Source organism: Bacillus rossius, chromosome 5, assembly GCF_032445375.1.
Source record: "Bacillus rossius redtenbacheri isolate Brsri chromosome 5, Brsri_v3, whole genome shotgun sequence".
NCBI classification, from domain to species: Eukaryota; Metazoa; Arthropoda; class Insecta; order Phasmatodea; family Bacillidae; genus Bacillus; species Bacillus rossius.
Window position 1 is genome coordinate 45,305,120 of NC_086333.1, and position 25,697 is coordinate 45,330,816.

The 25,697-nt window shown below is 37.3% G+C and overlaps 1 protein-coding gene across 1 annotated transcript in view; it reads left to right on the forward strand.

Annotated features, from left to right (window-relative positions):
• Nucleotides 1-25,697, forward strand: part of LOC134532250 (uncharacterized) — a 53,085-nt gene that overhangs the window by 21,760 nt on the left and 5,628 nt on the right. Inside the window, exons 7-15 of the mRNA XM_063368672.1 lie at nucleotides 6,324-6,465; nucleotides 10,710-11,018; nucleotides 19,868-19,923; nucleotides 19,959-20,174; nucleotides 20,221-20,271; nucleotides 20,585-20,635; nucleotides 20,767-20,817; nucleotides 20,949-20,999; nucleotides 21,131-21,298. Coding sequence (XP_063224742.1) covers nucleotides 6,324-6,465; nucleotides 10,710-11,018; nucleotides 19,868-19,923; nucleotides 19,959-20,174; nucleotides 20,221-20,271; nucleotides 20,585-20,635; nucleotides 20,767-20,817; nucleotides 20,949-20,999; nucleotides 21,131-21,298 — 1,095 coding nt within the window. The remainder of the gene's footprint in view (nucleotides 1-6,323; nucleotides 6,466-10,709; nucleotides 11,019-19,867; nucleotides 19,924-19,958; nucleotides 20,175-20,220; nucleotides 20,272-20,584; nucleotides 20,636-20,766; nucleotides 20,818-20,948; nucleotides 21,000-21,130; nucleotides 21,299-25,697) is intronic.

The window sequence follows — 25,697 nt, forward strand, 5'->3', positions numbered from 1 at the left end:
ATCCGCATTCGCAATACTATTTTTTATTAATATTTTAAATGGAGCATACACATACGAAGCGAAAACGGTGCATTATCATCAGACCCGGCGGCTAATAAAAGACTTTGTGAACTACATCAAGAGAATATTACCAACACCAATGGTGACCGCATTTCTTTGCTGGCCGGAAGGTTGGTTATCGCTTCTTTTTAATATATTTTTATTATGTCATGCATGTGTGTATGCAATAAAAGTAACTATTTACCTACTTGTTGCTCACTCATGATCGAAAGATATCAAAGTGAAGGAAGTTCGTTAAGTGTTTCTCAGCCATCTTAAGGCATTTTATTTGCCTAAGTTATGATTTTTTTTAAATTTCACTCGTTGGTCCGTCAATCACGTGACATACAACCAATCAGATGACCCAAAAATTTCCATCCGCCCGTCCGTCAAAACCTTGACAAAGCTTAAACTTTCAACGGACGGATGGATGAAATCATAACAAAAAAAATGTATGTAAGGTATTGTCTTTATTTTAAAGTGTTTTTTAGTTTGTTTATTTGCTAAGCTGCTTCCGTATAATGTTTTTATCTTGCCTATGAACACGTTTTAAGTTTTATATTTGAAAAAATATGCCTGAAACACTAAAGTAATTAATAATGTACGGTTATTCGAAAAATAAACATTTAAATAAATATTTTGAAGTCATTTTCATTATTTAAAGTGCTTAGCGTACATGATAATCAAAACGGTAAACCTTTACAAAATAAATTTCCTCAAAAATATAAGCTTTAATAGCTAGTTGGAAGCATCCAAGTGGAAGAATACAGAATCGGACGGGTGGATCTTTGTGTGTCCACTTAATGCTAAAATTAATTACGTGTTGTCAGTGTCGTAAAGTCTGAAATATTACAGGCTTGTAAGTGTGCTGGTAATCAAGTGACGTATTAAATTCGGGTGCGGTGTGTAGTGTGAAGCTACATGACCGCACGCGATAGCCTAGTGACCCAACAAACAGGTACGAGCCTGGCCGGTGGCACTCGGAGACGTATCATCTTGTAGAGTAAAATCGTTCTCCTATACGGGAGGTGAATTGTAGGAGGAAGGCGCGCTACACTCGGCCTTGCTGGTTCACAGCCAGAGCAAGACCCTGTGTGGCTTCGTTCCTCTTGCCCTTGCTGGAGATCCATGGTGCAATGCAGAGCGAAACGTCGAAAACCGATATAGTTAATGAAGTGAGAAGCTAAACCTTAAGGGGGCCGTCTAGTCAGGGCGTACATGTGTTGCTGAGGCCAGGTGATAAGCGCGACGTCTGTTGGCGTTTCTAGTGCGATATCGCCTCTGAGCACAATGCTCTGAACTGGCGCGCAGTCTTCTCGTCACGCATAGGACAACTATGATATTTGAGCGTTCACCGTAATATTATACGTTGGAGAAATAAAAGTAAAGGTGTAATGCAAGTCCATTAAGTGCTTTCAAAAATATGTATAGGTTGTTTTATGCCTAAACAATTACTCTAAAAACACACCTTTTAGCCATTTTCACTCTTCCAAAAACACAGTTTAAAAACTTAATCGGGGAAAAAAAACTATTTCGGTCCTCGGTGAACTCTTACATGCTTTTCGTAAACAGGCCCCACTCGGATATTTTGAGTAGTTTTCAAATCGCGTGGTTTTTCCGGCAGCTCTGCGCACCGTATGTATATCCAGGTAGACGGGGCCTTTAAGTAAGCAAATCATACGGGTTACATTTAAGTATGCCTCGCACTAGCACCCACGGTCAAATGAAGGAAGACCTAGCTGGGAACGGCTTACAAACAAACTGGTACCGAACACGCGCATGTCCAAAGTGGGACTTGAACTCACGAACTGGCAAACACTCATTAAGGCCACACTGATCGTTGAACTCGGTCCCCTTAGAACAGAAGAAAGCGAACCAGGGAAAAAAAAGACCAACTTCATTTGGAACTCAACGACGTATGTGTTTTTTTTTCGAGGTTATCTGACCGTTGTAAGGACCTACGAGGCAAGAATAGGCAAATGCAATGAGGAAGATAGAAAGCTGTCTGTCAAGTGAAATAGAAAAGAATTGTTTTTAATACCTTTAGGAATATGTATGTAAGTATGCAAATGTTCAAGAAATTTGAATACCCGGGATAGTGCTAGAATTAAACCAGCTTACTTAACCGGGGAATACAGACATAATTAACAATCAATAAATAGTTTAAATTCACCCAAATCATGAATAGTGAACCCTTATACAGTTTATGCTATTATTCTAGAACAGTTTAATATATTTTATTAATTAATGACATAATTTTATGGATGGAAAAGAAAACCACGTATTAGACGTGGTGATTTCAAAGTCGTTCATGTAACTGCTCGTGGGTTTATGTTATAATTTTTTTTTGAGTAGCGATAAAGTACTTCATTCTGGCCAAAAACTTTTAACTGGACAATGATTAACTCTGCTGTTGACTTGCACTGATATGTACAGACGATCAATAAGACGAAGTCTCCATGATTATATGAGCTCACAACCCATTTAGTACCAAATAAGTGCACACATATGAAGTACCCTTAGGTTGGAATATAACGCCAGTTTCTCGTAACACATAAGGTAAAGGCACCTATTATGGGACTCCTTTTAAATAAAATTCATATGTTTTTATTAAATGAACATAAATTAACATTTGACGTCTAATAAATCACTTGATATGTTTAACTATAAAATGCAATATATACATATTGTTTTAAACTAATAAATTTATGTCCTATGCAAAAAAAGGAAGACACTGCACTTTTCCAAAGGAAAAAAAAGGTTTCCTAGTATGGGACACATTATTTCTTTATCCTCTTTTGGCACTGAGGACACACAAAGTGACTGTCAGTGGCACCACAATGTTCATGAGCCCAACGACAGCAGACACTACACTGTATCCACTGTTCGCCATGTTTGTCATCTGAAAATATGCATCCACAGAAGAGGCACTCAGCATCGTTGTCTTCTTCACCAGAGTTATCTGATAAGATGTCGAAATCATCATCCGACTCGTCGCTGCTGGATTGTTCCATTAATCTTCTTGTACAACTTCGTGATCTTGTCTTTTGTGTGTTGGCAGAAGGTTTTTTCGTCAGGGTTTTATGACATTTCCATGCAGCTTCTTTTTTTAATTTTTGCTGTTGTAGCTCTTTCCAAACTCTTCAGGAGATCAGATTTGTAAGGCGATGAGGTTATTACAGATGCTTTGCCACATCTTCGGCTTTGTAAATTTGCTGAAAGACTAGGAAGTGGCTTAATGTCTTTAGGAGAGATAGGTGTGATGTCCATAGTTTGAGCAGGACTAGCATCAGAAGGCCCTGTGCCAGAAAAATGTGGGCGATCCATAGGCAGAACAGGGTGAGAATTAGATGGTCCTGCACCAGTTGATGTGTCATTCGAAGTGGCGATGATAGTTGCACTGGTATGAACATCTCTATCAAGAATTTCTTGACAACTGTGAATTACAAAGTCACATTCACGAAACACATCACTGTTGAATGGGTACAATCCTGTTTTGCGGAATGCATTGACAGCTATTTCCATTGTTGCAGCTCGTTGATATGCTGCACTGAACAACTTTGAAACCAAGAGTGGTGTTACAATACGGTTAGGGTTGTTTCTTAAAAAAGACTGTATTTCTGAGGCATAATAGGTTTTCAGTGGCTTCATGAAGCCTACATCCAGTGGCTGCATTTTGTGTGAACTGTGAGGAGGGATACAAATGATTGATACGTGGTTCTCTCTAGCCAATCGTATCACATCAACATTTCTGGTGTGTGAGTAGTGGCCATCGAGAACAAGAAGAACAGGGTCTTAAAGTGATGGCTTTGTATATTCAATAAAATGATCAAACCACTTTGTGAACAAATCCCCCTGAATCCATCCAGAAGGGTGGCATCCCCAAATAGAACCAGCTGGTGCCCCATCCATGAGTTCTATTTTCATATTCTTCCTTGGCCACACTATCAATGGAGGGACAAAAGAACCAACTGCATTCATGCAAGTAACGACTGTTATGAGGGACCCTCTCTCAGATGATGTCAGTGCAGCTACTTCTCGTTTTACTTTCAGGGATATTACCTTCTCAGCTCTGTGCTGTACCACAGTTACCCCAGTCTCGTCAACATTGTACAACCTGTGAGGACGGCCTTTAATTTTGTCAAATTCAGTTACATAGAGCTCAAAATTTTTTTTTACATTTTCAGGACTGAAACCTTTTACTCTGGCGTGAGAAATGCCTTGGGGAACTCTTAATGACAACTGTGGATGACGCTTTAAGAAAGAACCCATCCACTTCTTACCAGCTGATTTATTTTTTTCTGAGAATGGATGTTTGATACCATTAGCAATGGCGAGTTGGAAGGCCATCCTTTTAATATCACATTTCCTCAACCCATAAAACCTTTTATCCATCTCAATGCAGTACGTTACAAGTTCATTTTCTAGTTTACAGCTTAATGTAGGCCTTCTTCCTAATGGCACATTTACCAAATCATCAGAACGCAATTCAGTATTTTTCACATACCTTTCCACTGTGCTTTTTGGTACCCCAAAATGTTTCGCTTCTGACTTGTAACCCATAGTACCTGTTTGTACAGCTTTGACAGCTAGGATCATCTGCTCCTTGTCCCATTTCTTCCTTTTCGAATTTCGGCTAGGATCCATCTAAAAGAAAAACATTAATATGAAAGGTAATAATAAAGTTCAAATCAATGTCATTTTAGGCAAAGAAAACTGTTAATTTATGACTATGAATTTATATTCTAAGACCAGCATTACTTATGATATATGTCATTACAGTTTGTTAATAACGAGAACTATATTACTATATACTAGATATGAAGCAATTTAATTACATTATAACATAATAAATAATCATTGTATTGTAACAAGGTGATAGTTAAATGATATTCTGATGTTTAAATGCATAACACTTTATTTAGCAGGAAGCTCTTAATATGAGACCCGGTTCCTAATATGAGATAGTATCCCATAAAAGGGTACTCTGTAGGTCTCATAATAGGAGCCATCAATATGCAACAAAAGACATTGTGTTGCGGATACAAAAAGTGCACAAAACACAATCTCACTAGCATGCACATAACCACTCATATATATAGCAATCATCGTGTATGAATGTTATAACAAGTAACCATAGGTTGTCAATATCACGGATAGAACACCATGTTACAGTCGATATTGTCTGAAAATCGTTTGGCTCAAAACTGGAAATCAAATTACAAGCTAGGTAAATCCAAATTACACGCGTCGTAATCAACTACAAAATGTTTTTTAAATTTAACTTCATAATTACACCACAATGATTATCTTTAACTGGAAGGAATGCAATTATTTAATTACTAGCTGAGCCAGCAAGTTCGTTTATTTTCATATAGAAAATATGGACAGTACATATAGCTTAAGATAGCTTAAGATGTAGTGAAGTTATTAATCTCCATTGTAATAGTTTACGGAAATAAAATTTAATGTATTATTATATCTTTTAAATAGTTTGAGATATCAAATAATTACAGAGTGAATTTATCCTGTGGCTATTATCTAAAAATTATTTGAATTTTTATAATAGCATCAGTAGTTTTAGAATAAATTATTTCTTACAGCTAGACAAATAAAACATCTTTAACGATATATTTAGTTTGAGTATCTAACTAGCTGACAGGAAAACGTATATTATACGCAATAATTTGAAAATCACAGACACTTCGATTTTGTTTGTTTATATTGATTAGGTTACTAGTGTTAGTGTTTAGAGCTCTGGACTACAAGGTCAAAGGTTAGGGAACTAAGGCTTACCTCGAGCACTGGAGATGCATACGCAAGCATTGCGCCAATTCAGGTTACAAGCCGCCTCCTTCTTATAATTTCAAACTCCAATGGGAAATATTATCATGCATATACAATTCACGTAATATCATTTGCTTGGACGTCATTCCTTTAAACTGCTTAGCTAGGTCATGTTACAATAAACTAAACAAATACTGTCGATAAACGTAAATCTATTTAGTCGTAAGATATTTTAATTATCTAAGTTTTACAAGGTTTGTATATGTAAATCATTTTAATTTTATTGCAACTGTTAACACACATCTGAACCTACTAAAGCTATTATTTGTAAGATACTTTAATTTTTTTAATGAAAAAACATGAATTTATAAACTATTCCAGGAAATAATATTTCTTGCTGTGGAGAAAAGTGCTGCAGAGGTAAAATATTTCCGCACACGAGCCATTTGTCACTTAGTTTTTCCTTCCAATCCAGTTGAAGCAGTTAAGCTCTCCAGAGAGATGTCGTCGCACGGCATCCCGACAACCACGCACAACGGATGCGAGAACTTCCCATCCCTCACGACCATACCAAGCCAAGCATGCACTCTGAATGTACTGGACGCAGAGTGTGGCTGCGCCTTCTCCGTTTTGAAGCAGGTAACGGAATGTTATTGAGAGAATTCTGAAAGTTTAAAAAGGGATAGTTTACGATTGAGTACTTAAGGCTGAAAGTTTTTTTTTCATCGTTACTTTTACTAAGGGTTATTTCTAAAATCATAACTCGATACTTCCATTGAATTTGTTGTTATGCCAAAAATATTTCCAGCACATATTCACTTTATGTAATATAATGGGTGTAAAAAAAGTCGCGCTAAGTCATAGTAATTTATTAAAATCACTTATTACATCGATGATACGTATTACACTAAGTGAATGATTGTTGAAAACATTTGTGGCAGAACATCGAATGCAAGAGAGGCATTGAGTTAAAAATTTTTGAAATAGCTTTGACAAAAAGAGACGAAAAAGAAAAATAACATGGCGGTGACACATAGCCTTAAGAATTAATAGTAACAATAAGTTCTGTACTTATGACTCTATGTATTCAAACATAACGGGTTGTGATTGTTAATTAACGACTATCTTATAGTCGTGTGCACAGAGTAATTTTTAAATTACAGGACTAATTCTAACTAATAATTCTAAATGGTTGTTGATTAAAACTAACACGAAACTAATAACCTTTAAGGCTTATTCCTATATTATATTTCCCGTGGCAGTTTGTGTACGGAAAGTGATGCGATCTCGAATTTAACGTAATTACTTAATTTTAAGGTGATTGTGGAAGCTGGATAATTTGAAAAATTATAAATATAAAATTCTGAATATCTAGTTTCTGTATCTACTTTATCATCCCACAAAATCATGTTTGTAAATTCTTAGTATTTCTGTCTTCTCCCGTTCCCCATTCAAACCGAAACCAATTAAAATCATTAATCAGCGTCAATTATCTAAATTATACATTTTATTCGTCTTTTATTTCAAAAGGATAAAACACTCCAGGTAGGAATTAATTAAAGAGTTCAAAGTTGTTAAACTGAAATTTTTAATACAACATAGACAGAGGTGCTATTAATTTTAACCTATAATACAAAATGTAGCAAAACAACAGTAATACCTTACGATATATGATAAAATTATATATTGGCGCCTACTCTTTGCTTTAAAATGTAAGCTTAATAGTAAAGTAGTATATAAATTATTTTTTTTGTGATGACGTGTTCCTTATATACTTAATAAATGTAGCTATAACTAAAATATTAAAATATAACGTAGAACTTCCCCTAATAATATTGTACTTAAGAAAAATACTGTCACCATGCTGTTATCGTAAAAATTATTTTCAAATGATTCACCGCACTAAACTTAGATAAGCAACAAACATTTAAGTAAACAGTGATGTGTGGTCTGTCCAATTTCTATGTTTGTTATTGAAATATTGATAAATATGTAGAGTAGCGGTATATGCGGGAAAAAATGCTAAAAATCCGAAAATACTTTTATTATATGTTCTTTCACTTCCTCTTTTCAAATCAACCGGCGGAGATAAGAAATTACCAATACTTTAAGAGATATCGAATTTTTTTAATTTGGAACATGTAGAGTAGCGGTATTTGCGAAAAGAAAATTCTAAAAATCTGAAATTACTTTTATTATATGCTCTTTCACTTCCTCTTTTCATTAAAACCGGCGGAGATAAGAAATTCTAAATACTTTAGGAGATATAGAATTTTTTAATTTTGCAATACAACACCTGTACAACCATTCGAACGTCGCCATGTTTGTTATTTTGCCGTGTGTTCGTGAATGCGTAATAAATTAAATGGTCGATTAGGTCAGGTCAGTTACATTATGAATACTTTCAAACTAAGCGGACATAAAAAATAATGTGAATTAATTTTAATGGCTGTTTAGTTTTAAAATATTTATAATGTAACTGACCTGACCGAACAAACCGGGACAAAGGATGAACAGTAGGAAATAAAATGGTCGATTAGGTCAGGTCAGTTACATTATGAATACTTTCAAACTAAGTGTACATTAAAAATAATATGATTTAATTTCAGCGATTCTTTAGTTTTAAAGTATTTATAATGTAACTTACCTGACCTAACAAACCCCGACAAATGATGAACATTAACAACTCACGTAAAATTTTTTTGTTACTTATTACTTGCGCAACAATATCCAAATAAAAAATAAGACTTTAAAATTAGAAACGTTAATAACCCACCTAAGTTGGAGGCGGGTACATTTCCTTTGCCATTAGAAGGAAATGATGTAGTCGTTCACCTACGTCGCGATACCTCCGACGGAACATAAATAAATAAATAAATAATCACGTATTGGTTCATTTGAATACTGGCCAATCATGGAACTGTCACGTGACAAAATTGTCCAATAAGAAACATAATAGATACTCGTAAACCAGAAACAATGGTGATCGCCGCATGAATACCCAGGTATTGTGATGAAAATTAAAAAATTCGATATCTCCAAAAGTATTTGGAATTTCTTATCTCCGCCGGTTGATTTGAAAAGAGGAAGCGAAACAGCATAGAATGAAAGTATTTTCGGATTTTTAGCATTTGTTTCGCATGTACCGCGACTCTACATATTTACCGAAATATTTGCTCTGAATTTACTGACAGTTATACTTCACCTTGATTAGAAACATTGGTATCCATTATATTTTCATAGTTCGAGGCCTGACTGCAATTTAATGAACCTCGAAGACTTGCATTAAAAACCAAATGCGAACTCTATCCTGCGCGAATAACATACATGCAGTGAAAGTTTTTCACAGACACTATTCAAACTGAATTTAACATCACAGGAATAACTATCACTTCAAAACCAACAAAGCTAGTCATCATTTGTGAGTTACAATTTTTCACTAAAATTTTTCTGTTTTGCTGATTAAGTATTCAGTTAAATGCATCACATAAATGTTTTAATTACTGTACCCCAGCCCAAATTGACTAGCACCAAATATTTTAATAGGGACACTATAGGATACTCGTAAGAAATCGAAAGGCAAGTGATGTCAGCGAACCTGGCGGCGTTGAATGTAACTACGTTTTTTTACAATGTGTTTTAAGTGCGCGAGAGTTATGGCATCTAGCGGCGTAGAGTGGAAATATCTTTAAAGTAATGCAGTAAACTGTTTCACGCTTCTCAAAACGATAATTGGCCAAAGTTTCCCATATTGTCGTATTACGATATCTGCTAGCACGACAGACATAAAACTTTGAGTATAACACTCCAATGATAAAATTCTTTCAATACAAATCTTCCCCACGTTGCATTGTTTTCTTCCCTTAGCTGTCAAAATATGTTTCTCTCTCATTCAAAGCCGCAAGGTGTAGTTCTCTAGTCTGCCTTCGATAGTAATGAATGGTGCTGAGTGTGCAGACATCCACCGTGTATATACCTCTAGATCGCTGGTAAAAAAAAATTGTCTGAGTTTCCATAGTTAGGTAGATCCAACAAATTTACTGCTATAGTTTCAGTTAAAAAATATACTTCTTAAAAATCTATAGTAGTCTATAACTTCAATATTCATCACGAAAAGTTGATAACATTATTTATATGGTATTCCTTTGCTCTAACAGTTACTTATTTATGTAAATTATAACACTATAAATCTCCTGTTACAATTTATTATTTGCAACATATATTCACTAACAGTAATAACTATAATTGGTGTAAATAGTCGTTCATATGATAATAATTACCAACACTTGCGTGACTATTTACACACATTACACTACACTTAATGAATATCCGTTGAAAAAAATTGGAAAGAAAACAACAAATAATATAATAAAGGTATCGTGTTACAGTTAGAGAAACAGCTCTTAAATAAAATTAATGAGGAGGAAATAAAAAAAAATAATTGTGTGGCGTCCTCGCGCGACAGATGTGAATCGTCTTGCTTATTAGGTATAGATAGAGATAAATTATTATTATCTTTTTATTGAACAAAAGATAATAATCGAGAATAGTAAGGATGCGGGTATGATTTCAAATAATATAAATAATTGACATAACACTGTTGAACAATAGTACTGATTTACCTCGAGGGGTGGCTGGAAGCAATATGGTATTTATCATAGTCCTTCGAAGGCTTTCAAGAATCTTGTCCGGGTGTTTCACGTCTAAATTGTATTCTGGAAACACGCATTTTAACCTTTTCAATATTCTAAAAAGATACAGGTTAAAAACAGATGTATGGAAACAGAACTACTCTTGCGTGTGTGTGTGTGTGTGTGTGTGTGTGTGTGTGTGTGTGTGGCCCTCGAGGAGCGCGCAGCAGTGCGAGGGGTGGCTGCTGGCAGGCCCACGACCAGGGGCGGTCCAAGCACCGCACACGCTGGCTGCTGACGGACGCGCCGCGCGAGGCGCTGGACCTGCTGGACTCGCTGGACGCGGCGCTGGACAGCGAGCTGACGGTGGCCTCGGTGCGGCGCGGCGAGGAGGAGGGGGTCTCGCTGCTCGAGGTGTACCGCACCGCGGCGGGCAGCAGCGCCACGCGGGCCCCGGTCGGCGAGTGGAGCGCCGAGCGCGGGCTGGCGGCCCCAGCGCCGCGGGCCACCGCCGCCAGGCGCGCCAACCTGCACCGCGCCGTCATCGGCGCCGCGACCGCGGTGCGTGCCTGCGACCCGCGCACTCGAGGGAGGACCCCGCCCAGGAAAACCTGGAAACAGGGGCGCAACAACAGGGGGGCAAGGGTATTTTGCCCCCCCCCCCCCTCTGAAACATTGAAGTGGGGGCAAACGGAGGCAAAGAAAGTGCTATGTAATCCATTTTTAGATAATAAAACTGCTTAAATAGCACCATTTTCCACCTTGAAATACAAATTTTCCCGGGGGACCCCCTACTTCAATAGGGGGGGATCGATGATTCTTTATAAAAAGGTATATTGCCCCCCCCCTCCTTTTGGAAAAATTGTTGTTGCGCCCCTTCCTGGAAAGGAAATGATTGGAAAGAAAACAGCGGGCAAAGTGGTTCTATCTCTCCCCTACTCCTTCCGAAATGAAATTTTGCGTAGGTACGCTCCTGGATCCCGGGGAAATGGTAGATACATGATCAACTTCTGAAAGGAACATAGTACTACTACTAACCTATTTTAGACACTATAAATAAAATCAAAATATTGAAAAATTTAGCCCACTTCAGAAGTCGTTTTATCTAATTCAACTTAGTAGTACAAAACAGTCGGTTCTGTGCCAGGATTACAGTCTGAGGAGCCGGGAGCTGACAGCCATCTTGGATTGTGACGTCACGGCGGCCATCTTGTATGACATTTACCTTCAAAACTTGCCAAAAATGACTCATAATTTGCCAAATTATTCAAAAGTCTCCGAAATAAAACAAATTTTCCAAGTTATTTGGAAAAAATTCCGCCAACAAATTAAAAAAAAATTAGAAAAATTAAAATTACCTCTATTTTGAGGGAAAAATTCCCGTTTTGAGAGAAAATTTTCCGTTTTAGTCCACAACATTGCCAATTGTTTGAAAATTTCCCAAAGTGGCTTCAATTCCTCAGAGACAGCAGCTCTAAGCCGTCGAGGTCATGACCTTGACAATTAGGATGCAATAGCCGCAATCTTGAATTATGACGTAACTGTTGCAATCATCGTTACGACCACCAACTTGAAAATCCGTATTTTTTATGCTAGAAAATCGATACTCGACAAACATTTTAAACAGGTCATTTTCAATTTCAGGCGTATAGACCAGTTGTCTACGAACCACGATGTAAATAATGTCCTCAGTACAGACTTTTCGATGCTCAATTGTCAAAAAGAATGCACATTCTAAAAAGAAAGCACATTCGTCAAAAAGGAAGTACAATCAAAATAAGGAAGCTTTTTTGGAAGCACATTTAATAAAAGGAATCTGTATTACGAGATTTCAGTCTTAGTTAGAAAACAGATTTCAAGAAATATAACATTTATTTATGAAATAAAAAATACAATTAATCTTTAAATTTTATAAACAGGCAGGTAAAGCAAGTCATTATTGTATGTAGCCTGCATTTCTTAGTTCACTGAACATACTTCTGGGCTACTGACTGGATGTTTCTGACCACCTACTGGGTGCGCCAGGTCACCAACTGGATGTGATTGTTCGCCACCTGGTTGTGAGTTCCTGGCCCCCAACTGGATGTTGCTGGCCACAAACTGGAAGTGCCTCTCCACCAACTGGTCGTGTTTGCCTAACCAAGCTGCTGGTTGGATCTGGTCATCTAACTGGACGTGTCTTATTGCTGACTGGACTTGCCTGTTTAATCGACTGATGTAGAACTGTCCTGAAACCTCATGCCAAGGCATGCAAAAATTTTGCTTCGCCTTCTAAGAAGACTGAAGAAATCGAGATACGCTAGTAATTTTGTTATACTTGTATAATATAGGTAATGATTATTTATTTGTAAATTTTGTTGTGTTATTTCTTGAACCTTTATTAATGGTATTTTTGATTAAATTATATTTTTTGCAGTGATAACGGATCAAACCGAGGACGGATATCGATCGAAACAATCATTATTTTAATTAGTGATTTTTTGATGAATTTTGATATTTTTCCCGAATTTCTAGCTAAATAGTTACTAAATTTCAAGATGGCAGCCACGCTGGTCAACAAGATGGCGGACTCCACGGTAGTAAATAGCACTGCTTTTATCGGGTAAAAATTAAACTAATGTGGAGGCAACACAATCTAGCATACAGCATGTGTACTACGTGACTCTAGTGCTCCTTGTATCGATTATTGAAAACAAAATGGCGGCAGCGCTGTCTAGCAGGTGGTGTGTGTTAATTAGCACTCCTGCTAGAAAGTATTGAAAATAAAGATGGCGGCAATACCTTCTAGCAAGCGATGCTATTATTACTTCAAATAAAAAAAATACCAATCCGAATGTATGTATTTTATTATATATATACATACCTTATTTCATTCTGGGGCTGGTAAATATCTCGTTGGCCTTGCGGTCAAAGTCATATGTTTTCCAACCCGAAGGTCCGAGCTTTCATGGTTCGAATCACCTCGGTTTCATAGTATTTTGTATAAAAAATTTAATTTTTTTTGTCGTTAAGGACCACAACAAAGTTGGCAGGTAATGAAACATCGACCTTATGTTCATGAGCCAGAACGATCCTGGTACTCTCTAGGAACAAACATCAGAAACAAAGATGTCAGTATCCAAGATGGCGGCCTCCAGCAGAACAGAAAAAAATCCAAGATGGTGACTGTGAAATTATTCAAGATGGTGGCCTCCAGCAGATGACAATAAGATGGCGGCTATGTCATCAGACTCTAAAAAAATGGTTGTTACATTAGTGCAGAGATGGCGGACTTAACATTATAATTCAAGATGGCGCTTGGCGATTGTAACGAAAAGTGCAATGTTCTGGGGATTGGGGCGATCGATGTCAAGATGGTGGTCGAAACAAAAATTGCAAAGTTTTGTGGAGTGGATGTTCGATTAAAAGATGGTGGAATTCAAGATTGCGATTAAGGTAAGGTTAGGTCAAATTTAAAGGTCAAATGTCAAAGGTCATTTTATAAAGTCAAGGGAAAGGTCAAGGTCTATTGTCAAAGTCAAAGGTCAAAGCCAAGGGTCACCTAAGATGGCCACCGTGATGTCACAATCCAAGATTGCGGCCGGCACCAAGCAACACACTTCTACTCCTGTTCCAGTAGCCCCCAATATATACTAATCAATAATTGGTGTGGTATGGAGTTTAGATTAACCGTTCGTATGTAGCCTTCATCTTGAAACTATTTTTATATACCATTCAAAATTAAACCAGAATCAGGTTTACTCAAATCTATACATACCTGAGGTTTACTAGGGTTTGGGGAAACCTAATTATTATTTTTTTATTAATGATGTAGGCTTACTAAAAATAAAGAGTTTCAAGACACGAAGACTACCTACGAACGGTGAATCCAAAACTGTATAGGTACTAGATGATTTCGTGCTTTCAGAACGTGCTAAGTCCAATATAACACATTTTTGTTCATAAAAAATTAAATAAGGATTATTATATTATAAAAATACTTTCATAAACTGCTAGCTGCAGTACCTGGCGTTGCCCGGGCTGAATAGAGTATGACGGGGATTTTTTTTCGAAATCAGATGTAGAAAGTAATTGTCTCCATCGGGCCTCACCTAGACAATACACTTATACATATTAGTAAAGATTAGTATAAAACCATGATTTATGCACGTTTTTGAAGAAAGGGGCTTTGATAAGAGCATCGTTGTCTTACGTATCAAGCAAGCATCATTTCGAAATCTATATTAGTTAATTAGTTATAAGCAAAATGAAAATAACATTGAATCTTATGAGGTTAACGCGGGTTGCGTAGTGCCCCTGAAACACTGGAGTGGCCTCTTAAGATCACTTGTTTTTCAATAAGAAACAACCAAAAAACACTATGTTAAGATTCCTTATCTTTTGTTTCAAAAATTAAAAACTGCATACACACAAAGTTTGGAGTGCTGGAAATCATTAGGTAGTACAGATTCTACTGCAGAACAAATGAATAATGATTTAATTAATACACACGAGCACAAGCAAAGAAAAGCACCCACAAGATTTTATTTTGCAGTCAGGTTTATTTCATTGCTACCAAAGTAATTTAACATCGGATAAAAATATTCCAAAGTATATTTAGCCAAAATAATCAATACGCCACTTCATTAACACACCATTTCATAAATACTGAACAAAGAACTTAAATATTCTCTTTTATTTATGTTATGTTAAGAAATTGCTATGTTTTACCCATATTTAAAACTTAATTTTTGATGTTGGCAATTCTCAACCTCACGGTGTTTTGTGTGGCCATATTCCGCCCAAAGGGTTGCGCCCCCGTGTGCATGGCTAGGAGGGGAAGGGCCGTCCAGCGAGAACACAGCAAACAAGAGAGACATGGAAGAAGATACTGCATCCACGGTGCCGGGTGGTTTCCAAAGTTGCAGGGTTCGTAGTGACCCGCACAGCAGCACCGGCGCAAAAAGATGAAACAGATTTTTATTTTTTAAAAACGTAAACGGAAAATAATTGTATTTTATGATACGGAATATTTGTAGTAGTAAGCTGTTTCTGCTTGCAGAAAGCTTTCATTGATCCTTTTCCAAGTGTAGATCATTTACTATGGACGTGTGTGTTGTTCTTAGAAGTAGATTTAGGTCTCACAGTGTTAAGCCATCTTATTTCCGCCCCCTACAAAAAAAAGCAGACCTGCTTAAAGTGTGCATTTATGAGCAAAAACCGATTCATTGACTACTTTCAGTGTCATTTATTTCTAACTAGCTAAATTTCACTTTTTCTTTCCTTAGGTGACCAACAACCTAACACTGGAGCACATGACGGATATATACGAGAAGCACGTAGACTCCATCACGAGATTCAATTACGCACTCCTAGAGACAGCCATTGAAGTTATGAACGCTACGTAAGTGTTTAATATTTATTCCACTTATTAATTAATACTAGACAAGAACCTTCACTACATGAATTCCACAGTAAACTGTTCGTATATATTCATGCGCAATTTGGAATACATTTAAAAAAAAAATGTTTGTGCTCTTTTTTGTGAGTAGTTAAAAATATGTTACAAAAATATTCCTTTCTCGTTGGCCTACAGGTGAAAGTAGATTTTAAAGTTCATATTTATTCTGGAACATTCAAAAACTTCTACGAAAATCTGGAATATTTATTTACAAAGCACAATTTTGTCGAATAATCGAAAAGATGCGATCTAATATTTTCGCATATTCCATGCAGTCAACATTTTTCTAAAGTTTTCTTTTGTTTCAAATACTTTCGAAGATTTTCTATGATATTCTCGATGAAAATGTGATGGCCATGAGCTTGGCATTGTCCTTATGCACTTACGTAAATACAGTAAATAACAAGTTTACACCCCTTAAAGAAAGGGTTGGTGGCATAAATAATTGTTTCAAGCGAATAGTTTTAACAACACTATTTAGGTTTATAAAAACTTTGAACGGTTTTGATACTGTCACTAATATAGGAGTTATATTTTTGTTCTTCAACCCCTATTTTTTCTACCCCTTTCAGTAATGTTTGCTACTCTCAAGAAGTATAATAATTTTAAAAAGACGAAGTATTTTTTCACATTGACCCATCTGTATAATTTTTATGTGTCGGTCTGGAAGTTATTTGTGTAAAATATTCAGTTATTGTCACCATAAATATGTATTTATATATGGTTATATCTAAACATATACATAATTTTGATTAAGCGATGGTTTTGGGGTTTATGATCATGAAACAAAATAATTAAGTAGAAATTTTCTGGATGTCGTTCTATGGTTATGACTGCAACAGGTAGCATTTCTTCCAAAACGACCTAATATTGCCTCTTAAACTGATTATATTGAAAGACTTCTAGCGAATAAGCTAGATAAAAATACTTTTCTGAACAAGAAATAAATCAACTCAGTGTATGCTATATATGTTAAGGAATAAATCTCATTGCTTTAACTGATATTAATCTATTTCCTTTTATTCAACGAAAACGCCAATACGTACATAAAGTTGCTACCAGTGCAGCAACGTTACAATAATATGTACAGAGATTAACCTATGACTTAGTGTATGGTAACAATTAAATCCAGATTTAACTTGGATTGGAACCGAAGAATCCTGATTGAAAGATTACCCTGAACACACTTGGCCAGATTCAAACATGCCTGGAGTGAGGCTAATCCAATCGAGTCGCTGAGGTGGACTGGAGTGAAGCATCCAGATGGAAGTTCTTTCTAAGAGTGACCCGAAAAAAGAAAACTTGAAAAGTGTCTAGTGTAAACAATTGGTTTGAAGTTGTCGGTGATGACTATTCATATGTACAAAAATGAGGAAACTGCAAAACCGTACGAAACTTGGCGAAATAAATAAAAATATATAACCCTTCATTACCCACCACTGTGTTGGGGTTGGATGCCAAGGAACTAAAAATAAACATAATCATCATCTCTTTTCCAGTTCAGGGTCGCTACGACTGCGCTCTTGTTTACACCTCGGTCCTCAACGAAGACTTTTCATAAACGCACCGATCAATACGGACTGGAGAAATTTGCGTTTTCAATCACCTCTAGGATAGACTCCACGATCTTGTATATACTTGTGTGAATTACACCTGTTCATTGGCTACTTACTCGAGACACATGCTAATCGGAATGCCTGTGGATTCGATAATTCTTTTGTTCGGGATTTTTCATCGGCACAGAGTCCTTCAGGCGTATCTCGAAAAGAATCCGCGAATTTTTCCGGTCTCTCCCGATCATTACATGTTTGTTTCACTCCAAGTTCGATACAGTAGAAAAAATTACCGTTAAAAAAGTAACATACGTATGATCTGATGTATGAAAATCTAACGTGTTACCTAAAAATATAATACGACCCTCGGACACGAATTTAAATTAGAATTCTTAAAAATAATATCGGGCGTGATAAATATACGAAAACTGTGTTTTCAAATACATTTCGTGACGTGAATCACAGTAGTTACCACATACGTCACTAGAATTCGCTGCTGGAGCAGCCACGTTGAATCATTTGATTGGTAGACCTAAATTATAAACTAACCAATGAAAGCGAAAAAAATAGGAAAATATACCAGTCCCCGGTTTGAACCTGATTTTCGACAGGGAATTTTCTTGGAATACTTCCCATTTTGTTAACATTCATTAACCAGTTTGCGAACTTCGGTTCACGCCATCCGCCACAGTTGGCAGCACCGTGGTTACACATTTCCGTTCCATGTGACTTCCGTTATATTCACAAAATTATTCCTACCAAAAGCTTACACCGAGAGCTAAGATGATACACATAAAATAAATCACGCAGTTGAACACGTTTGATATTGAAATGAAAATCCATTTATGACGGATAAAAATAGATGTGAATAAGGTCGTGTCTCTCTCTCGTTCTATACATACTCTCCTTCTAAACCACACTGACACACACACACAAAACCAACTGGGCTCTCTCCCCTCAGCTATGGCTACGGCATACTTCATGCTTACACACAATCTGTTTGCTATACTTTAGTAATATGTTATCAGTGCTGAAACATCGTCCAAGTCTCGAACTATATTTACACTTGAAAGTTGATCTTTTTCAATTCGTTCCTAAAATATTTTACTCCACAGTACTGGAAATAAGAATTTCTAAATTAAATTTTTTCCCGGGCTGTCTGCATCACATTTAAAATTAGCTACCGGACACGTCTTTTTGAGATAATATTTCTTTAACTACACATGTACTTAAACCTATAATCTAGACTACCAACGTTAGTTTGCAGTTGAAGAACAAAAATTGCTAATGAAAAGTGTGCCCCCGAGTCTGGAGTTTAATCAACTCACATTCTATCGACCTCCGACTGTAGTTTGGTAAGCCAAAGAAAATGCTCTATGAAGTTGAGAGTGGGCTAAGTGAACGACAAGCCACTTACAAGCCAGAATTGAGAGAAAATGGGAGAGTGCACAGGAGTCAAAAGGTCACATCTTCATATAGACACTCTAATATGGTTTTTGCATATGGAATCGAATATTTAGGATAAGGTAGCGACCAAAGAGAAAGAGATTTCATAGCGGTACCGCATTATGTAAGGGGCGAGGGGGAATACACTAAGATAAATTATGAATATGGATCCTGTTCCCAGTATTGACGGAGTAATTCGAAAAATTATAAATTCCTTTTAATGAGCAGCTTATTAAGTATGAGGACGGATGAAGAATATTGTTTGGAAAAGCACTGCACAAACACGTATCACGTATGCCGCTAACAAGTAATCAAAGGCAGCTGTGTGTAGCTACGTAGAGTAACTCGGAGATAAGTATAAGCTTTTTACACACAATCCCAATGCTCAAATGTAAATAATAACACGTTCTGATAATAAGCCACTGTATTTACATCTATGGGTCAGTTTTGCATTTATCATTTATAGTTATAACATTTATAATTACTCTGTAAATATTGAGAATAGTGTCCTCATTTATAAAACATTTATTGGTAAAATAATATAAGCACTAATCTATTTAATGGCATTAATTTAAAGTAAATCATCCTGAAAATGAGATACAAAATAAAAACGAAACTAACATTATGCTTAGCTACCCTAAATAATTAACATTGTGCCTTTCATTTTGCAAATTTCTTAATTCGTGCTTGTACATGTTAAATCTACGCCATGAAATTTGTTTCGAACTTGACACTTTTCAAAAGTAGTAACAGTGATACCCATTTACTAAATGTCACTTGCAAATAAAAAATTATGACAACCACAGTAGTGTACACACACTGTTTAAAGAACAATAGTTGCAGAGTTATTTATGCGAAGACCACTGGTACTAATAATGAGAAATGCAAAATTTGAGACAAGTGACATGTACCAGACCACACCTAACTTGTTTAGAGGAAACATAAACGTGACCGGTTGCAGGTGCTTTCAGAATAAAGCTGATCATCAAGACGACGTGAAGCTACAAGATGGACTGGTCGTGAGACAGTGTGTTGAGCGAGGCTTGTTGTTGGTGGTTTCAGCCTGAAGCTGATCATGAAACCCATGTGGGGTTACAAGGTGAATGGGTCGTGCGACGGTATGATGAATGAGGCTTGTCCTTGTAGTTTCAGCCTGAAGTTGATCACCAAGCGCACGTGGGGCTACAAGGTGAACTGGTCATGGGATGACATGGTGAGCGAGGTTTTGTTGTTAGTGAAGCTGATCATCAATCACATGTGGGGCTACAAGGTGAACAGGTCGCGAGACAGTGTGTTGAGAGAGTCTTGTTGTTGGTGGTTTCAGCCTGAAGCTGATCATAAAACTCATGTGGGGCTACAAGGGGAATGAGTCGTGGTACAGCATGATGAGTGAGGCTTGTCTCTGATGATTTCAGTCTGAAGCTGATCATCAATCACATGTGGAGCTACAAGGTGAACAGGTCGCGAGACAGTGTGTTGAGAGAGGCTTGTTGTTGGTGGGTTCAGCCTGAAGCTGATCATAAAACTCATGTGGGGCTACAAGGGGAATGGGTCGTGGTACAGCATGATGAGTGAGGCTTGTCTCTGATGATTTCAGTCTGAAGCTGATCATCAATCACATGTGGAGCTACAAGGTGAACAGGTCGCGAGACAGTGTGTTGAGAGAGTCTTGTTGTTGGTGGTTTCAGCCAGAAGCTGATCATAAAACTCATGTGGGGCTACAAGGGGAATGGGTCGTGGTACGGCATGATGAGTGAGGCTTGTCTCTGATGATTTCAGCCTGAAGCTGATCATCAATCACATGTGGAGCTACAAGGTGAACAGGTCGCGAGACAGTGTGTTGAGAGAGTCTTGTTGTTGGTGGTTTCAGCCTGAAGCTGATCATAAAACTCATGTGGGGCTACAAGGGGAATGGGTCGTGGTACGGCATGATGAGTGAGGCTTGTCTCTGATGATTTCAGCCTGAAGCTGATCATCAATCACATGTGGAGTTACAAGGTGAACAGGTCGCGATACAGTGTGTTGAGAGAGGCTTGTTGTTGGTGGTTTCAGCCTGAAGCTGATCATAAAACTCATGTGGGGCTACAAGGGGAATGGGTCGTGGTACGGCATGATGAGTGAGGCTTGTCTCTGATGATTTCAGCCTGAAGCTGATCATCAATCACATGTGGAGTTACAAGGTGAACAGGTCGCGATACAGTGTGTTGAGAGAGGCTTGTTGTTGGTGGTTTCAGCCTTAAGCTGATCATCAAGCCCACGTGGGGCTACAAGGTGAACGGGTCGTGGGATGGCGTGGTGAGCGAGGTGGTCGCCGGGAACGTGGAGATAGCTGCCGCCGGGATGCTGCTTTACCGAGAGAGGCAGGAGGTTATGGACTACGCCGTCATGACCACGCCTACCAAGTGAGAACGCGCGTGGTTGACACATGTGTCATGTACACCAGGCAATGGTGGACCCAGCATCTAATTTTAGGGAAGGTTTATATCAGGAGGGTTTTAGGTGGTATGGAATACTTGATTGTTAATTGGGAAATTGATAATATTAGCATAGTTATAGACACTTGAAAGTCTATTTTTATATATTTCTGAAGCCTTGAAAATAATTTTCTTATGTATGGTTTTACATTTTTTTATAGCAATAAGAATTTTTCAAAAATAATAGCTAGTACAGAGAAATAATAAATAATGAATCATGGAATCAATTAAAAACTGTTTAATTTAAACTGTTTACCAATAACATATCTTGTATTGATTTAATATTAAAAATCTTTGAATCATACGTAATAAATAAATCAACATACCATACAATTAGGAATTTTAATTCTACGTAATATGTATTTATATTAATTTGTGTTTTTATATTTAGTATTTAATAGTATTAATTTAATAGGATTCCAGTACTTATTTCAAATGTTAGTGTTCAGTTATGTCAGATATTTCGAAAATATTATAAAAAAGTTACATAACTTTAAAAAGAAATATATATTTATTTAATTTTTCACTTAAAATACAGCAAGGGAATGTAAACGAGGCTTTAAGGAATCTTTGGCAGCTACAAAACCACTAGAATAAAGATAAAAACTAGGGTAAGCTAGGCACGATGATTCTTCAATGTTTTCTCTTGTCTTTCGAAGCATAGAGTCGAAGGCGCTGATACAGACAGGATTCGAATCCGCACAGAAAAAAATCTATATATTTACAAAAGATTCCTATTCCTTTGGAAACCAGTTGCCAACAAATAGTTTCTAATACAAAATGAAAGATATGGTAACTTTGTACAACACATTACGAGGGTTAGTTTTACACATACAAATTCCGTTTTTCAAGATAAAATTGAGTATTTGTTTCGAAAATAGACGCATAATTAAATATTTTAATTGATGCATCATTTAAACTTAATTTTTTTTCTACGATGGTATAAAATAATAAAATATTCAATAATTTGACTCAATTTTGTTTTATCATGCTTATTAGTGTGCGCAGATAATATTGGAAAGCTATACAGGGACCGGTTTACGAATAACTTTAACTATGAGAAGTATTGGGACAACACAAAGCATAAATGCCCGGGTATGAACGCGAACACTTTTTGTAGTGACACGGTTGTTTTCATGTAAATGTACAAATGTACAAATATCTGTAACTTTACATTAGTATTTCTGGTCCAATTACAAAAAAAAGTTACAGTTTATAACTTTTTACAAACAAACTGACAATAATTATTATAACACTAATAACAGTGTTTGTATAGGGCGAGGTTGCTCAGCGGAAAGATAATGGAAGCATCGCGGTCTAATAATTCTAATTGTTTGTTTCTGTGGTTTACCGAAATGACTCTGGGAAATTGCTGGGATAACTTCTCCACTGTAGGCAATGTGATCATTCGCTGTATACCTAGCATGTGTCCATGTGCGTAACTATCTCAATGACCTCGCTGTCGAAGAACAGCATATAATTATAACAGTACCTCGGAGGCATAACACATTTTGTCCACTTTTAGGCAAAAAACACTTTTAACCATAAACTTGACCACCGTTTACCGTTCTTTCTAGTAGCATTCAACACTAAGATCTGCAATATGTCAAAAATTAAGATATTTTAAGCAGAAAATAGTTGAGGAAATAAGTGAAGTTTTTTTTTTAAATTAATTAAAACGCTCTCATGAAAAATTTTGGTCTTTGTGACATAGTGTATTGGGGAACTCTGAAGGAAGGCCTCCAACAATCTTCAAAAAAATACTAGCGAGGGTGTGAATTGACAGTAACAACGGCTTTTATTCAACATAAACTAAATGGAGCTTGACGTGCAGCACCAAATAGTTACACTTCTGATGATCTGACAGCATTCTGTAAGCTCCGCTAGGATGGCTCACTCCTGCCGGGAGCCAGACTCCTCAGTGTGCCGCGAACAAACAATATGAAACTTCAAAGCAATTATGCGGGAAACAATGCAATGGCTAACAACAAACTTTTAAAAAGGGACCCTTCAAAATGCTCGGCGCTAAACATAATGTAGGATAAACCACATATAAACAACCAGCACCTGGGTATAAATTACGATTAAGTAAATTGCATTAAACATTGCTTATAAGAATAAAGAGAGTCCCTTTGCCAAACAATTAACCAACCATTTACACATTCTATTTACTTGAGTCACGAACAATCACTAGTAAATATTTGCTCTATGACGGCACAACAGTCTTAAATTTACTTTAAGTGCAAACCAAAATTAAACAACAAGAACTATCAGCAAGGTCTTCACAATATTTACAAGTTCCTACGCGGAAGTGAATCCTGTCCGGCTTGTGGACGCGAAATGTGTAACTCCGCTCGCCTTGTCGGTGTTAGTAGTTCAGCTGGTCGTCCTCTGGTGACCCGATTCAAGGCGGCTTACATCCACTGCCCGATGTCCGTCAAAGGACTAATGGCAGCTGCGACAGATCCAACCCCTGACACCAGGTGTGGCAACGTCCGCTCCGTCTTCGCACCGCTGCTCTTCGTTGACGTCCGCTCCAGCAGGCAGCTCGGACGGTTCGCCCACTCGTCCGCGATGATTTCTCAAACAGCAACTGGAGTCTCTATGACAACTCGTCGACAACAAACAGCAGGGTGTCCCCCACTATCTGCTCATAGCGCTTTCGTAGTTCGTCAAATCCCATCCCGTCCGTCACACTTCTGGTAATGTCCACCACACCTCGCCTCTCAGTAACTACCAGCTGTAATACAACAGAAGCAATTCATCTTCTCCCCAGCATAACCAATCACTAGAGATGGTGATTTATAGCATTTAAAATAATGACATTTAGCATTTTGAATTTGAAATTTAGCATTTTGTAGCATTTAAAAAACACAACTTAGCCGATTCTCTCATTTTACATTGCTGAAGAAAAGTATATTTTTAACAAAGAAACCGTTGCTTGCCGTTTTACCGACTTTTTTTCTTCAACCAACTTCTCGGTGAATCTTTTTTTTTTTTTTTTTCAGTCTGATGTCCCTCAGATTTAATGTGCTTTTCAAGTAAATCTTTTTTTTTCCATTCCAGATGGCGATTACATAAATTAAAATTGCGCATTAAAATATTTGTATCACTTTCCTATAACATTTATGCGATTGCGAATGGAAATGATGTTTCGTCCCATTTTTACCACGAGAAATAACAGTATACAACACATTCACGAGTATGCACGTATTTGCAAAAACGCAACATTCCACAGACTACACAAAAACGCGGCTTTCACGTGAAACACAGCCAGAAAATGGGACTTACAATTGTTAGCGCAACGAAGCAGAGATGTCGCAATATGGTGGCCTAAAAACTTGTACTCTGCAAGATGACGGACAATCTTCCAGCTTGTTGTTCTTTGCTTTGTTTACAATCGCGAGGCACGGATGGCCATTCTACATTCAATATTTACGAACAATAGTAGTTGTGAATGACGTGACAATAAGATACTTGTGCTGAATACGCCATAAAATGATGGTTTCTTTTGATACTGAACTGAAAAAAAAATACAATCGGTAAATAAATTGTGTAGAGTGAAGACGAATCTACGTTTTTTTTTACCTTGATTTCGCATTTATCTCGGAATAGTCTAGATTTAGCATTTTATAGCGGAAAAAATATAATTTAGCATATTTTAGCATCTATTTAGCAAAAACTAAAAATCACCATCCCTACCAATCACTCGTACGGCTCACTTGCATACTACACGACGAAAGTGTTCCAGTGAGGGAGCGCAGTACTTTATCGCTACATCTTCCAGAGTCCGTTCTTGCATGTCTGCTTCTTCCAGCAGCTTGACGTATTATAGGTGGTGACGACGGCAGATCAGTTCAGTGACGATCCCAAGTAGTCATCGAGTGAAGTGAAGGCATAGACTGTAATATATGGCGCCGACGAACCCCTTATATACCCGAAAAGAACCGCTCAGGAAATCAGTTCGTACTTACGGATCACCGCTAATGATACGGTTCTCTTCTCGGCGTTTCACTGATGGTCTCGGCAACGATTGTTGGTGACCCGGGTTTAGGGTAAATTTAATAGGATCCCGGGACCGTAGACGGGAGTCACGTGGTTAGGATGGCCCTGTTCATGGGTCACGAGGTCACCGTGTCTCTTCCAGTCAATTCGATTCGGCTCTCGTCCTGACCGACTGGATTACGGGTCAAAGGTCTTCGTTATCAGGACACGGGTCACTTCCAGTATTTGATTCAGAAAACGATTTTTAGTTATAATCAAACCGGTGGAATGACAGCGGTAACAAGTGTCTTATGCCTCTGAAGTACAATTAAATAGGATCTCT